Source organism: Lagopus leucura, unplaced genomic scaffold (assembly GCF_019238085.1).
Source record: "Lagopus leucura isolate 7727_CA_CO unplaced genomic scaffold, USGS_WTPT01 Super-Scaffold_100034, whole genome shotgun sequence".
Classification (NCBI taxonomy): Eukaryota; Metazoa; Chordata; class Aves; order Galliformes; family Phasianidae; genus Lagopus; species Lagopus leucura.
In genome coordinates, this window is record NW_024962283.1 from 5,248,502 (window position 1) to 5,263,818 (window position 15,317).

At 56.6% G+C, this 15,317-nt stretch overlaps 1 protein-coding gene across 1 annotated transcript in view; it reads right to left on the bottom strand.

Annotated features, from left to right (window-relative positions):
• Nucleotides 1-2,116: 2,116 nt before the first annotated feature.
• The window catches only part of DSCAML1 (DS cell adhesion molecule like 1), an 81,383-nt gene continuing 68,182 nt past the window's right edge, over nt 2,117-15,317 (bottom strand). Inside the window, exons 13-33 of the mRNA XM_042882464.1 lie at nt 14,852-14,948; nt 14,611-14,739; nt 14,097-14,264; nt 13,938-14,008; nt 13,073-13,313; nt 12,314-12,460; nt 12,087-12,242; nt 10,899-11,038; nt 9,267-9,420; nt 8,972-9,089; nt 8,727-8,890; nt 8,546-8,644; nt 6,997-7,185; nt 6,391-6,678; nt 6,165-6,320; nt 6,018-6,048; nt 5,745-5,863; nt 5,357-5,509; nt 5,043-5,237; nt 4,535-4,846; nt 2,117-2,955 (exon numbers count right to left, since the gene is read on the bottom strand). Of these exons, the coding sequence (XP_042738398.1) occupies nt 2,513-2,955; nt 4,535-4,846; nt 5,043-5,237; nt 5,357-5,509; nt 5,745-5,863; nt 6,018-6,048; nt 6,165-6,320; nt 6,391-6,678; nt 6,997-7,185; nt 8,546-8,644; nt 8,727-8,890; nt 8,972-9,089; nt 9,267-9,420; nt 10,899-11,038; nt 12,087-12,242; nt 12,314-12,460; nt 13,073-13,313; nt 13,938-14,008; nt 14,097-14,264; nt 14,611-14,739; nt 14,852-14,948 (3,570 nt within the window). The 3' untranslated portion in view covers nt 2,117-2,512. The remainder of the gene's footprint in view (nt 2,956-4,534; nt 4,847-5,042; nt 5,238-5,356; nt 5,510-5,744; nt 5,864-6,017; nt 6,049-6,164; nt 6,321-6,390; nt 6,679-6,996; nt 7,186-8,545; nt 8,645-8,726; nt 8,891-8,971; nt 9,090-9,266; nt 9,421-10,898; nt 11,039-12,086; nt 12,243-12,313; nt 12,461-13,072; nt 13,314-13,937; nt 14,009-14,096; nt 14,265-14,610; nt 14,740-14,851; nt 14,949-15,317) is intronic.

Here is a 15,317-nt window from a genome sequence, read left to right on the forward strand (position 1 = left end):
CGTTGCCTTGAAGACCGAGGTGCAACCACGGGGCTCCTGGTGGGAGCCTGACATCCATGTGGCAGAGCTGGCATTTGCCAGCCTAGGTGGAAGCACAGTGCTGGGAGCTGCAAGCCTAGGATGTGGAGAACAGGGCACAAACAGCTAAGAGCAGTTTGCAGCAGATAAGCATCCAGGTGGGGCTCTTTCTCATCAGCTTCAGCCCTCCTCCGTGCCTCTGTTTTGGGCTGGAGCTGAGGCAGAGCAGTCGCCTCTCCTTCCCTTGCTCTTGGACCTGAACAGTGATGTGCCCCAGGCTGTGTGCTTCAGGCACTGAGGGAGCGGGAGGTGTGCTGCATGCTGTGACCTGGTTTCTTCTTTTCTTGGAGGCTCCTGCCTTCAGAGTGGGGCTGGGCATGAGACTGTTGGGGCTGTTCCTTTCCCAGGCAGCCCCCTACTACCCCAGCCTTTGGCTTAGCTGCCTGTTGTCACTCGTTTCAGAGTTTTGCAGACCACAACACCTGTTCCACATCTGGCAGGGACAGGACCTGAGCTTCTCTTGATTTATAGCATCCATTTTTTGAGTGCTGGCTTTAGGATGTTGCAGAGTTGTTGAGAAAGATGAGAAAACAGAAGCAGAGGTGGGAGGTGCCAGACTGGGAAACCAGGAAGTGTTTGAGAAGCAGGTGAGGAGATCCAGGAGCTATGGCACAAATGGAAGGGCCAGGAGATGCTGACTGTGAGCAGTGATGCTCTGACCACTGCAATGTGTTCTCAGCTGCCTCTTTGCTGGCTACGGTGCTGGATTTTCTGTGCAGAGCTGCTGATGTTGTGTCCTTCACCTCCTGCCTCGTTGCTGTGCAAGGCAGTGAGCTCTGGGGCATCCTGGGGAGGGGCTGCAGCCGTGGCAAAGTGGAGCGGGGTCACGGGGAGGGGAAGGAGTGCTGGAGCAGCATGCTAGCCAAGCACCAGGAATTTGGCCTTTGTTAATGAATGCAAAGCCACAGTCTGGAACTGCTGGGGAAGGTGAGGTGGAGAATTCTTGCTAAGATGTAGAAGGAAATCTGTGCTAGCCGATTATAATAAAGACTTCGTAATCTGTTGTTCTTTTTATCTCACAAATCCACTTACTCTCACAGCTGTGAACACACTTGCCTTTTCTTGCCTCCTCTATTTCAAGTCTGGGATTGATGTTTCAGAGCTGCACGGTTGCCTTGCTGTGACACAGCTCTGGGATGGGCTCTTGGCTCCATGCAAACTCTGCACGGGGTTTGATGTCTGAAATGCGCTTGAACTGTTTCTGCACTCTTAGAAACATGCCAGGAAAAGGCTGATTTGCTTTTCCATGCTTTCCACCGATTCAGAGGGAGCAGGAATGGTTTCATTTTACGAATGCTGCAAGGCAAACCCCATAGGGGGGTGGGCTGATGAGGGCAGAGCTGCAGCCTCTGTGCTGTGCATCCATGGGGGCAGCTGTGCCTGGTCACTGCGTGCCTCCCAGCCTCACTGGCTCCTTCACGTTGTCCCTTCTTGTCTCCTTACCTTATAGCAAGCCACATACACTATTTCAGGACCTAAGAAGCCCTGTTGGAGCTGCACAACGTGACCTTCAGCATTAAGTTGCCATGAAATCCGTGTCCTCCTTGCATGCAAGTTGGAAAACTTGGCGTATCGTCTCTGGCCACCTGTTAAACTGAGGGAGAGAAGTTGTGTAAAAGTAAATGCCATTCACAACAGCTCTTGGGATTTGTGCTTTGAGGAGGGGGCATTCCTGTCCGCCCCCAGCACTCCTTGGCACAGGGCAGCTCTGACAGTCACCACAACTGATGAAAATACAAGAAACTGTCATTGCTGCTCATTTTCTGGGTCTCCCCTCCGTAAAACCCACTGCTGCCAAGGCAGCTTCCAGCTTCGCTGGGTTTAAAGCGTTGTAGGACTGCAACAAACAGATGGCAAAGGGGGATGTGCTGAGCAGCAGCAGCTAGCAGAGGTAATAAGGGGTGAATGAGAGCCCAATGCCAACAGCACTGGCACCAACTGCTGCCCTCCCCATCCTGGCCGGCGCTCAGCCACCGCAGAACACCCAGCTATAAACATAACCTTTATTGCACACAGCGCTGGTTTTTTTTTCATAGAAAAAGGTATTAACACATAAGCATTTGCAAATTGAAGCAACTCCTGTTGTTTTCAGAACAGTAAAATAGCATGCAATGTCTTTGAGACGTTCCTTTGTCAAAACCACCGACGAGATCAGGGGGGGAAAACAAAACAAAACAAAAAAAGTCGCCGAGTCTTTCCTTGTGCCCCTCTCAAAATGATGTGAAATATATATATGTTTACATATATATTATATTTTTTTTTCTTTTCATCTGTAACATCAAATTCTTTGTGCCCTGTTTTTTGTTTTTTGTTCGTCTGTTTGTTTTCCATCTGGAGAAGAAGAAAATAGTTTCATTTATACAAAAGAGTTCCTTATGTACAGGTCCGTGATTTAAATAGAAATAGGGGCGGGCAGGGGCTGAGTCCGCGGCGCCTACACCAGCGTGTAGGACTTGGAGTAGGCTCCGGCGCCCTGCTTCTGCGCCCTGCCCGCGCCCGACGTGCTCATCTCCAGCAGCGAGTCCCGCGAGCCCCCGACCTTGGAGTGCGCGGCGGTGGCGGCGGCGGTGGCGGCGGGGGGCTCGGCAGGGGCGGCGGGCGCTGGGGCGGGTGCCGGCGCGGTGCTGGCCGCGGTGGGCATGGGTAGAGTCCTTTGAGGTAAGGTGGTGGAGGAGGAGGAGGAGGAGGAGGGAGGAGGAAGGCCCGGGGGTTTGGCGGCGGGGTCCAGCGTCAGGTGCCGGGCAGGGGGGTGGTAACCACGGGCCAGGCTGCGGATGGAGGCTTCGCGAGGAGGCACCACAGGGCACGGCTCGTGGGAGTCTGGCTTGCGGAAGAAGGCGTCCGACTTGACGTAGAGCGGGAGGTTGCAGTAATCGCCTGAGAGAGGGGAGAGGGGAGGTGAGGATGGGGAGCGGCGCGCCCTGGGGGTGGAGCTGAGCGCCGCTGCCCGGACTGCGCTGTGCTACCGCGCTGGGGCTGTGATGGATTTCTGCTTTATGGCTATGGGACGTGTTGTGCGCTGCGCCTGCTGCTTTTCAGGGAATGGTTTGGGTGGAAGGGAGCTGAAGGCCGCCTGGTGCCGCTCCCTGCAGCGCACAGGGACACCCACAGCTCAGCAGTGCTCACAGCCCCGTCCAGCCTGACCTTGGCTGTCTGCAGGGATGGGGCACCACCGCCTCTCTGGGCAACCTGTGCCAGCGCCTCACCGCCCTCACTGCCAAACCTTCTTCCTCAGCTCCACCTCAATCTCCCCTTTTCATCTGAAACCATTTTCCCTTCTCCTCCATTTCTGGCATCACGCAAAGCAATGGAGAAGGAGCAGGATAGCAGCATCCCTCATGGTCTGAGTGCCTGTGATTTCCAAGCACCATGGCTCCCTCTTTTCCTACATCTGTGATCGTTGGAACATTTGTCTACAGATGTGCAGTATCTGCAAGAGAGGGCTCCACTGAGATCAGGTGTACAACAGCTGGAAAAAGTTGGCCACATCTGTAGCAGCAGACTCCCCCTATGGGAACAGATGCACATCTGTAAGAGCTGGGCCATGTGGCAACATCTGGAAGCATCTGCAAGGGTGTGCAGTTCGGAGCAGGGTGAAACATCTGGCCACATCTGGAATGGTGCAGGGGGAGGGGCACATCTAGAACAGATGTGGCCAGCTGTTCTTCCCTCTTGCACATCTGGAAAGAGATGTGCAAGAGTGGGCTAAAGCAGCCGGCCACATCTGGAACAGGTGTGCAACAGCTGGAAGCATCTGGCAACAGCTGGAACAGCTGGCCTCTGTTCACTGGATCTATTAGAGCCTGACCCGATCTCACAGGTTCTGCCAGATTCTGATACTCCATGATAGGATATTAAAAATTCCTTTTGAAATGTGCTGGTGTTTGGAAGACTCTGGAACAATGATGATATTCTGTTGAGCTATTAGATTTCCTGAGATTCTTTCAGATTCTGTCAGACTCTAATGCATTTTTTCACAACCTGACAAGTCGCTTAAAGCCTACTGCAATCTGTCAGAATCTCTTGAAATCCAATAAAATCGGTCAGCATCTATTTTATCGTCAGGCTCTTGAATCCATCGGAATAGTTTTTAATAGTTTTCCAGGACTGATTAAAATGCTGCAGGTTCTGGGAAATCCTGACATCACGTTAGATTCTGTCTCAATCCCTAAACGTTGTGTCAGAATCTCTTACAACCTCCTGGCATGCATCAGCCTCTGACAGATCGTATCAACATCTATTAGGTTCTGACACAGCCCAACAGCTTCTGACACGCGTGTGTTACGATACGTGTACCATTTGTGTTTTAATGCAAACAAGCATGCAAAAAGCATGATACTGAAATACGGCCACTGGGCAGAGAGGGGCAAAGGGAGCATGAAAAGGCTGCTCCTGTGCCTTCCCTTTGCAGCAAGCACCTTGCCCTGCCTCTACGCTCGTATTTGACTCAACTTACTCTTGCTGGCACGGTGTGGGATGGGCACGGCCACGCTCTTGCCGCGCTCACTGTCTTGGGGCTTGGGTGGCGATGCGGTGAAGCGGCAGATGCCGGGCTCTGAGGGGGTGCTCATGGAGGTCATGCTGTCGGCATTGTCTGTGGTGCCCGTGGTCATCTGATCCGAGGAGCTGTCGGAGATGAAGCACTCGGTGATCTCGAACTTGGCGTGCTGCAGCTGCTCCTCCAGCTTGGCGTGCTCGTAGGCGCGCGCCAGCTCCTCGTAGGTGGACGAGGCGCTCTCGGTTGACACCATGCTGTTCCGGCCCTTGTCTGCAGAGGGAGAGGGCATCGGGTCCTCACCATCCCTATCCCACGACTGGGAACGCCATCTCCACCTTCCCCTTGCCCGCATGTTCCCGGCAGTGGGGCTCAGGAGCCACCAAGGACCCCAAGCGGCCAGGCTGTCCCCAGTCCTTCTGCCACCCAGCACTCATCCTCTTGGTTGAGCACCGTCCCCATCACATACCGGTGTCCTGCGAGAGGCTGGCGCTGTAGCTGTCGCTCTCAGTGACGGTGATGCCGTGCTGGGAGCCCACCGTCCGCCAGTCCGAGGTCAGGGTGCGCGCTGGGGTGGACGCCTGGCACTTGGTGAGGGTCCATTGGCTTGAGTAGCGGTTGCGAGTGCTGTGAGCAGACTTCACACTCTTCCTTGACACAGGGTCTATGGCACAGTGATGACAACATCATGCGGGCTCAGTCCCAGAGCCGACCACCTCTTTACCCACTGGGGGAGATGCCCCGTGGCCCTCTCGCCCACAGCACACCCAGCCCAGCACTCACTGGTGCCGGGGCGAATGTCCGACATATCGATGAGCGGCCCCGTGTTCTGGATCAGGGCAGGGTGATGCAATGAGACTCCTGTGCAGAAGCTCTGGGGATTCACGGCTTGGCTGAACTCAGTGTCTGTCACCGGGATTGTGGCTTTGTCGTCTCCTGTGGGGAGCAGCTGCAGGTCAGAGCTCTTTCCATAGCAAGGCCTGCTTGTCTGTGGCCAGCTCACTCACCACATCCCCTGGCACCTCCTGCCCCTCTGTGCACCAGAGCATCCCTGGGGTGGGGATGGGGTAGGGTAGGAAAACCCCTAAACCAGAGCACCCCTATACCCCGGGAGGAAGGGGTCTACCCAGGGACACTGTGCCCGCCCCTGCAGTCCCCACACTGTGCTTACCCAGCTGCTTGATGCCCTCCTTGTCCTCGATGAGGAGCTGCACGCGGGGGATGTCGATGTGCAGGCGGGGGCCCTGCGGGGGCCCCTTCACCGGCGTGTCAAAGCTGCGGTTATTCTTGCTGTGAGGTAAGAGGGGACGCACACCCGGCGATTACTGGGGAGAGCCCCCGCGGCTCGAGCCTGGCACAGGTTGGGACTCCCCATGCACCAGCCATGGGCTCAGCACCCCCCGGCCCCCCAGACCCTGTGCCAGGAGCTCACCCCGGGACCCACCTTATCAGCATCTCTGCCAAGCTCTTGGCATCTGTGTTAAAAGAGGGGAAAAGAGGATGGGAGCTTTTTGAGCCTTCAGGCATCACCGTGGTACATCGCACAGAGGTAAGGGACCCCATCCTGCACACAGTACCCAGCCCCTCTCACCTCGCAGCCGCTTCAGCCGCTTCTCCTTCCTCTTCTTGCGGATGATGAAGAGTAGGGCCACTCCCAGCGTGGCCAGGATGATGGGGCAGGCGATGGTGAACAGCTTCTTCACATCATCCCCTTCCCCTTGCGCAGACTTGATGGGTGGGATGGTGCCTGCAGACCAGGCGTGTGCTCAGCACTCCAGCCCTCCATGGGACAGCACAGCCCCCCATTCCCCACTCACTGCCATCGTAGTCCAACGTGGCGAACTGCGTGCTCTCATTGCCGCAGCCTGCGCTGTTGCAGGCCTTCATGCGCAGCTCATACCAGGTGGCCTCACGCAGCTCGGTCAGGAAGACCTCTCCGGAGCTGTTGGTGCGCAGGCTCTGCCAGCCCCAGTTGCCTTTGGGGCGGTACTCCAGGACGATGGCGGTGATGGGGCAGCCCCCGCTGCTCCAGCCCTGCAGGTTGAGCCTGGCATGCGTGGAGTTGATGTGGGTGAAGAGGTGCTGGTCCTTGCTGAAGGAGGGCTCTGTGGGATGGGAGCCATCAGCGTCACAGCGCGGAGCTGAGGACGGGGTGTCCCCATTCCAGTGCGCCCCATCCCTGAGTTTCTAAACCAAGGAGCTATGTGGGAAGTAAGGGTGCAGCAGGCGAACCCAGAGATGCACGCACACAGGGAGCCCCTGAGCCAAAGCACCTGCATCTCTCTGGGCTGTGCACAAAGGCGTACGATGGCAGAGGTTCCAGGGCAGAAATATATCAGCTGCAGTGGTGGTGACTGCAGCAGCGCCGGGTTCGTTTGCCACCAGCCCAGCAGCAGTCAATCCAGCCCTCCTGCCCTGCTCACCTCTGCCGTGGGTCTTGGCCTCGATGATCTCGCTGATACGCCCGGCCCCCACACTGTTCTTGGCCGCCAGCTTCACCTTGTACCAGGTGCCGCACTTGAGGCTCTCCAGCTTGAAGGAGCGCTCGGAAGAGCTGATGAAGACATCCTTCCACTCCTCACTGTTGTCCACCGAGTACTGCAGCACGAAGCCTGCGGGTTGAAGGAGGAGGGGGGCTGCGTGCACGGCCAGCACAGAGCCCCCCAGGAGCGCCATCCCATCGCAGCATGGCCTGGCTGCAGGCAGCCCTCAGCCCGCGCTGAGCAGCTCCATGCTCTGCGCCTGCCTCCACCACCAATTACTGCGGTTGTGCACGGGAGCGCGGGGAGCGCGGAACGTGATTGATTGGTGTGAGACTATAAAGGGAAAGCCAGAATTAACTAGCTCCCTTGGGAAGCCGCTCGGAAGTTGCTTCTGTCATTGAACGCCGCCTCCTTTCCCATGATTAAGAGTATTAGGAAGCGCACTGTGTCCTGGATGAGCAAACCTGTTACGTTACCTGTTACGCTGCCAGCGGCCAGATGTCAGAGAAGGGCACTCTGGGTTTCCCCATGCAGGGGCACAGCAGTCAGAACACGGTGCTGCGATGCCTGGCGCAGCACAGAGCTGCTCACCCAGTGCTGAGCGTGTGCCCCAGACCAGCATGTGGCTGCTCAAGGTGCCCACCACCATGGGGCTGCCCGCACCCACTGCTGCTCTGCCCGTGCCAGGCACCTCCTGGCCACAGGGACGGAGTTTGGCTGCCCTGCAGTGTGTGCACAATGGCCTTGTTGCTGTGGGAACCACCACTGTGACCATTTTGACCTTTTTGGCGATGCAAAATCCCCACTTACTTCCCCATCACATCGCCAGATTTGGCTATTTTCATGTTTCCCTTTGCCAATTCTCAAGCAAAGATAGCGGCTGTTCTCCATGTGCATTGGGAGCCAAACAGAGCTCTGCTTCCTGCACCACTGCCTCCATCACCCCATGATGGAAGCACGGCACACCTGAGCTGCCCCGTCCCCATCCCCGTGCCCACCAAGCACCCCGCTGCCTGCCACCCGGCATTCATTTATTTAGTACATGCAGCATGTTTTTAATATTTCTAATCCAATTATAACCAAATTTATCAACAGAGTCCACTGGAGTGAAAGGCTGCTGGCTGGGGAGATTTGCTTGTAATTACTTTCATGCTTTTAATTAATTGTAAGCGAGGTCTCCTTCCCCTCTCCCCGCTCCCCCCTCTGTGCGCAGCTGTTTCCACATATAATTCATCAGATGAATCAGAGCAGAAATGAGGCTCTGGGAGGCAGGGGTGGTCCCACAGCCCTCCTGCAGCCCGCAGACACCAGGATGAGCCCGGCAGAGCTCCAGAACTGGAGCCACCAGCACCTGCGTAATTAACGGCGTGCCCTTTGTTAGCTGCCTCACTCCCTGCATCCTGCTGAAAGAGGAACTCACGAAGAGCAGCATCCCTCCTGCAAGCGTTAACCTTATTTTGGAGCACGTGGGGTGGCTCTGGGGATGTACCTCGGATGGAGCTGCCCCCGTTGTCCCCAGGAATCCACGCCAGTGTGATGGAGGAGGCCGAGGTCTTGGACACAGTCAAGCGAGGCTGGTCTGGGGGTACTGTGGAGGAGCACAAACGTTTGTGAGCACCACGCACACCCCGACCCCACAGCACGCACCGTGTTCCAGCAGCATCCCTCACCTTGCACCAGCAGGTTGATGATGATGGTGTCGAAGCCCCAGGTGTTGGTGGCAGTGCAGGTGTAGTAGCCAGAGTCCTCTGCCTTCACCGAGCGCAGCACCAGCGTGCCATTGGCCTGAATCAGGCGGTGCCCATCCACTGTCACTGGGATGGCAGAGTCCTCACTGCCAGGGGGAGCAGAACATGTCAGCCCCACAGGACTGCAGCCAGCAGCGGTCCCTGTCCCATGTTACAGCACTCAGTACCTGTCCTTGGTCCACTTGATGGCGGGGACTGGCTCCCCGACCGAGTTGCAGGGCAGCCTCACATCCTTCATCCAGGGTGTGGTGACAGTGCCTCCAAAGGAGATGATCTTGGCCGGAGCTGGGGAGCAAGGAGGAGGTCAGCCTCACTGCTGGCACCCATTGCTGAGCCCAGAGCACTGTCAGAGTGGCCACGCTGAGATGCACTGAGCACGATGGCTTTGGCTTTGCATGTGGCCAACCCTCTGCATGGGACCATCATGCTTGTCCCACAGAGGCCCCCACACATCCCCCATACCTTTCCCAGCAGGCTCGATGGTGACTTTCTCACTGATGTTGCCACGGCCCGCAGAGGTGACAGCAGCCACCCACAGCATGTACTGCTGCCCACGGTTCAGGTGTGCGATGCGGTAGAAGAGCTGATCTGGGCTGGTCTCGTACTCACTGGGGGCCTGTAGGGGGGGAGGCAGGAGAGGGCACGGCTCTGTTAGAGCCTCATTCACACAGCCCTCATCCTGGGCACACAGACACTTGGAGAACAGCATTAGCACGAGCGAAACAGCACCTGAGCTGTCAGCTGGGAAAATTCATCCTTGGCCATCTGCCTGCATCCAGGCATCCCCACCAGCATGATACTCAGGGCATCGCTACCACCCAGCATCTCCATGCCCTGGTACTCAGAGCACCACCATCACTCCCATACCCAAGGTATCCTCAAGGCCAGCAGGTTTAAGCCCTGCGCCCATCACTTGGCAGAGAGCTGCACTGCCCCACTGCCCCACAGCTCCACCCAGCTCTCCAGCAGCACACCTCCTCCAGGTGCTGTGGCTTCACTCCCCAGCAGCAGCTCTGCTCTGCCCGGTGTTTCTTAATGCCGGTGTAAGCCGGCTGGTGTCGTAATTTCTCCAGGGAGCCCAGGCCAGTGCACGAGGAACAGATGGCAGCGACGGCATGATTTGTTCCGGAGAAATGATGCTTCCTGGCCGCCCCGGGCTGCAGTGGGGCACAGGGTAGGTCCTAGCTGGGGCAGCCAAACCCTTCAGCATGGCGGTGGCAAAGATGGGGTCCCTAAAGTCCTGCAGGGTCTCCAGCACTGCCCACAGATGTCCCAGCCCCATGGGGTCCCTTCGGCACGCTCTGTCTGCCAGCCCCACAGCGCAGGCACACAACCTCTGCCTGTGTGCCGTGCGTCAAGGCCACATCTCCTGCATACCACACTGGGGAGAGTCATCCTCAAGCGCTTCCCCACTGCCTCAACCGTGGCACGAGATGGAGATGCCATCACGAGGGATGGATGTGTTACTTCTGTGTGCACACAGGGCTGCGCGTGGGCATCTGCGCATTCATCGTCTCCAAACATGCACCCTGGTGTGGCCCGCAGATGTGAGCGCACCCCACAAGCAGACACCTATATGAATATTGCATGGTATACATAATTTTTTTTAACCAAATGACAGTTTTGACAAGATGCCAGGAAAACAATATCGGATCCCAGCGGTTTTACCAGTTGCTTTGATGAAAAGATTATGTTGCCCTGGAAACCAGAGGCTCAGATAGTGAAATGAGTTTGAGAAGGAGCTTTTGATAAGCACCAGTCTGCAGACCTCCCATCAACCTCTCTCTCGCCAAGGAGGGATGGGACCAGGTTGAATTTATGTTTTATTTTCGGTTGTCTGTTTGCATGTTTCCCATTCTGGAGTGAGCGCTGAGATGGGAGAACACTGGAGGGAGGCAGCAGGTGACTCACGGATCACTCCAGGGTGCCCTGGGCACCCCTGCACTGCCGCAGGCTGGATGCATGGCACCACCTGCATCATTCTCTTGGCAGCATATGGGGCAGGTTCCCCCTAACCCTATTTCTGCCTCCATCCAGAAGCTCCATAGCTCCCCAACTCCCACCCCCAGCCCATCCCCATCGCTGTGCCCTTACCGGTTGCCCGGAGCCAGGGCTGGAGCAGAAGATGGTGTACTTGCGGATGATGCCGTTGGGCTTTGCTGGGGGCAGCCAGGACACCACCACGCTGCTGGCAGAGGATGGCACAGCCTTGATGCCAGCCGGGGGACCTGGAACTGAAGGAGCAGGTGTGTGATGGCACTGACAACATGGGAGGAACATGGGGGCCACTTGTACCAACCCCGTGGCTCATGGTTGTGGCCACTTCCATGCTAGCCCAGACTCCGGCCCACACGGAGGCGGGAGAGTTAATTGCAGCACTGGTTTAGAAACGGTGTTTGGCATTAAGTGGCCATCGCCTTAATCCACTCACTGCCCGCTGGCTTAGCCCTGCCCTGCCCAGCTGTGTGCTGAGCAGCTGCCACTTCCCAGGGCTGCAATGGGCAGAAGCCGCTCTGCTACAGAGATAATGGCATTAAAGTAGGGCAGGCAGGGTGTAAATATTTAAATATCTGCACTTAAGGAAAAGAAAAAAAATAGAAAGGGAAATGCCCTGTGTGCTGCACGCTGGGGGTTCCCTGCATGCTGCAGCTGCCCCCATACATGCACCCAGCCCCTCTGCTTGATGGCCCTTTGGTGCTTTGTGCCTGGATTACTGCGTGCCTATCGGCCTAATCAGCCCAAGAACATATGTCTGCCAAAGGACCTCTGACAGATTGCAGCATGCAGTGCTCCGCAGCTACAGGGAGCACCCTGCCAGTGCTTCTGACCCACAAACCGATTGCCCGTGGAGCTCGGGGTGCATGCACGCCAGCCCCAGGGGCTGCAAGCAAGGGGTGCTGCAAAGGGCAGGAGCTGCACAGGGTGGGTGGGGCTGGGGCAGCAGCACACAAGCTGTGCTTTGGGCTCAGGCTTTTTGCAAACCCAGCAAGGAGAAAAGGATGGAGAAATCTTGCCCGCCTGCTCCAGGGGCTGCAATGCTCTCCTCATTATTCCTTGCCAATGGCTCTTACTCGACACTCCATGTTCTTATGTCTAATTAACACACGCAACTGTGATTTATCAGTCAGGGAAGGGGGAGGCACACGTGTGCCCACTTGCAGCGTACAGGAGCCGCCAGCTGTGCCAGGATCTGTGTGGAACCACACCACCCTGGGTCGCACCACACCTCCTTGGCTGCCATCCCATCATCAGGGACAAAGGGGTTGGCGCAGCGCCACTCACTGTCCTCCTTGGTCTGGATGTAGAGCACGCTGCTGCGGACGCCATCACCAGCCTGTGTGTAGGCCAGCACCTGCACGCTGTAGTTGGTGAACTTCTCCATGCCCCGCAGCTCCACTCTCTCCCGCGTGGTTGTGATGTTCTGCATCTCACCCCACTCTGTAGGGACACGGCCATCAGCTCCGTGCTGCCCCCCACGTATGCTCCATGTCCTGGGCATTGGCACCCACCTCCGTCCATGTAGAGGGACCAGAAGATGACCCGGTAGCCCTTGAGCACACCGTTGAGGGTACTGCGCGGGGGCTCCGACCAGGAGATGACGGCCACGTCCGACGTGATGGAGATGGCCCGCACGTTCTCCGGGGGCTGGCTGGGCACTGGGAGGGCACAGATGGGGATGGTGAACCTACTGTCCACAGATGCATCCCACGGGCTCTGTGTTGGATCTCCCCACCGCCCTCTCTCTCCCCTCCCCAAACCCGGTGCCACGATCCTCCTCCTCTCCTCACCCCAGGGTTGCCAGGATGCCGCACTTCCCAGCAAGGGGCGAGCCGGCTGGATGCGAGGTAATTGCATCCAATTGCCCCATAAGAGGTAACTCTAATTTTTATGAGCATTTAAATGATGATACATCACGGTAACGACCCTCTTTGAAAATGATTATTGTTTCGTATTACTTAGGTGTAAAAATATAAGCACCATGTAATTAGGGACCGCGTATAATAAACTAATACAGATAGTCCGTTTGAACAAAATGAAGGTAATATAATTATGGAAAAGACACTATTGCTAAAACAGGGGCCCTTGAATACCCCAGGAGGAGTGCTAATGTAGCCAGGAAATGATCACGGTTTGACAGGCTAACGAGAGCCTTAATTAAGTATGAAAAACTGCTGCGCGAACGCACTGCAAAACTTTTTCTGCTCATTTCTGGAATGGCAGAGGCTCTCTGGACGGGTGCCGTAGCACCGCCATCCCTCCATCCTTACCATCCTCCAGCGTGGTGGCATTGATCTCGCTGGAGGACGGCCCCGTCCCCGCGCGGTTGAAGGCCTGCACCACCACCCCGTACTGCGCAAACTTCTTCAGGTTGTCCAGCGTGTAGACCTCGCTGTCGCCCGTGGCCTTCATCTCCACGATGCTGTACTGCCCGTTGCTGCCCGGGCTGTTCTCGCGGTAGCCGATCTGGTATCCACGGATCACCCCGTTCTGCAGCTCCTTCTTTGGGGCCTGAAGCAATGGGGACACAAAGGGGAGCGGCGTCACGGAGCTGACAGCCCCGCAGCCTTTAAATCAATCTGAGCAGCGTTTCTCTGAAGCATTAAGAAATCGATAGGGTTGATTGTGAATTTATGTTACACAGCCGGCGCGATCCATCTCGCTGCAATACTCTCCGAACAAACGGAGTTATCCTCCAAGTCAACCTTATCATTCATTAATCCGCTTTCCAGGAGGGGGAGGGGAGTTGGGGGGAGACGCTGAAACCCTACATTTATCGACTTCCCCTTCATTCTGAAGTCCTAATTTTATAATCAATTCTTTTTCTCATTCGACCTCCTGAAAAATAAATCTGATTCTGAACTCGATTGATCTGCGCTTGAGCAGCTGGCAGCCAGACGTCTCAGTTTTCCCATGTTTATCCTCACTTTCCCCGTGGCCCCCCATGGATATCCTATGAGATAACGAGCTCGTTTCCAAACGCAATTAACACGTGATGTGGCTGAGCTGCGTGCCCGGCCCCTGGGTTTTGTGACATCTCAGGAGCTGTTCTCCGAGCTGCGAGGGGAAATGTGGGTCCCAGAGTCCCACCAGTGGGGATGGCCAAGGAGAGCCCACTGCCCCGGCCCCACGCACCTTCCAGGTGACCTGGATGCTCTGCGATGTCATCGGCTGCAAGGTGACATCCATCGGAGGCCCGTCAGGAGCTGTGGGAAGGAAGAATTACGCATTATCACAAAAAGTCCCATCCGAGAGGGCTCTGCTCACATGCGCCGCCACAGCACAGAGCAGAACCTGCTTCCTCCGTGCTGATGGTGAGCTCCTTGCTGGGCTCGCTGCGCCCGATCTTGTTGAAGGAATACATGCGGATGCTGTACACGGAAGCAGGGTGCAGGTCCACGATGTTCGCCTGGTTGATGGTCGGGGAGATGTTTCGTGTTGACTGCTTGAAGTCCCAGGAATCTGGAAGAGGAGGCAAAGGGCAGTCAGCACCCACACCCTGTGCCAGCGTGCGGTCCCCAGAGCTCTCTGCCACGCTGTGTCCCCCGCCTTGCTGTTGTGCTGTTCTCGGCTTGGCTTTCTGCAAATATTGCCTCTTTAAATATTCCCTTTCAAATGCTCCCACAGAACATAAATTAACATATTTCATTAATGCTGCTCTCTCCTTTCTTCATCAAAGCAGCCGGGATGCAGAATATTCCCTGCACGGAGGCAGCAGGGCCAGCTCCCCACCTGCCCCACAGCACAGCCAAGCGCACAGCACGGGCTGTGGAGGTCTGGGGGGCACAGGGGGGCAATCAGCTCCTACCAGACTTGTTCTTGTACTCGATGTCGAAGCCAGTGATGATGCTGTTCCCATCAAAGCGCTGCGTCCAACGCAGGTTCATGCTGCGGGCTTTCACCTCGCGGATCTCCAGTTCTGGGGGGTCAGGTGGCTCTGGGGGGATGGGGGTGGTTAGGAGCGTGGGGTGACAGGCGGAGCAGTGGGACCTTGAGGTGAGGCTCTGCTTGCTCCCGTGCCAAAGGTCATGGTGCTGTGAGCTCAATACCTTGCACGGTGAGCTGGATCAGGCCCCTGTCTTCGCCGTACGAATTGATGGCATGGCAGGAGAAGAAGACTGAATCCCCACGGTCAGCCGGTTTCAGCTGCGGGTATTTTGGGGACAGAAAAGCAGCCCCTTCAGATTTAGGCACCCCAAGAACCAAACTTCCTACAGCCTGCAAACACAGCCTTGCCCCCAGGCCCCACCCCCATCTACCGCCTGATCTGGAGGGTTGGAACTGGATGATCCTTGAGGTCCCCTTCAACCCAACCAACCCGTGATTCCATGACCGCCTGCTCAGACATGCATGGAGATTTCACGCTTTGAGGGATCCCTGGTGCTGCAACGCTCCTTTCAAACAAGGGCCCATTGAACAGCAAAGCAAAATTTCGTGCAGGGACAACCCAGCTCATCGGGTTCCCCTTGTGGGGCCACCCCAGCAGTGGTCGTTTGGCAGCTCTTTCAAAGGTGC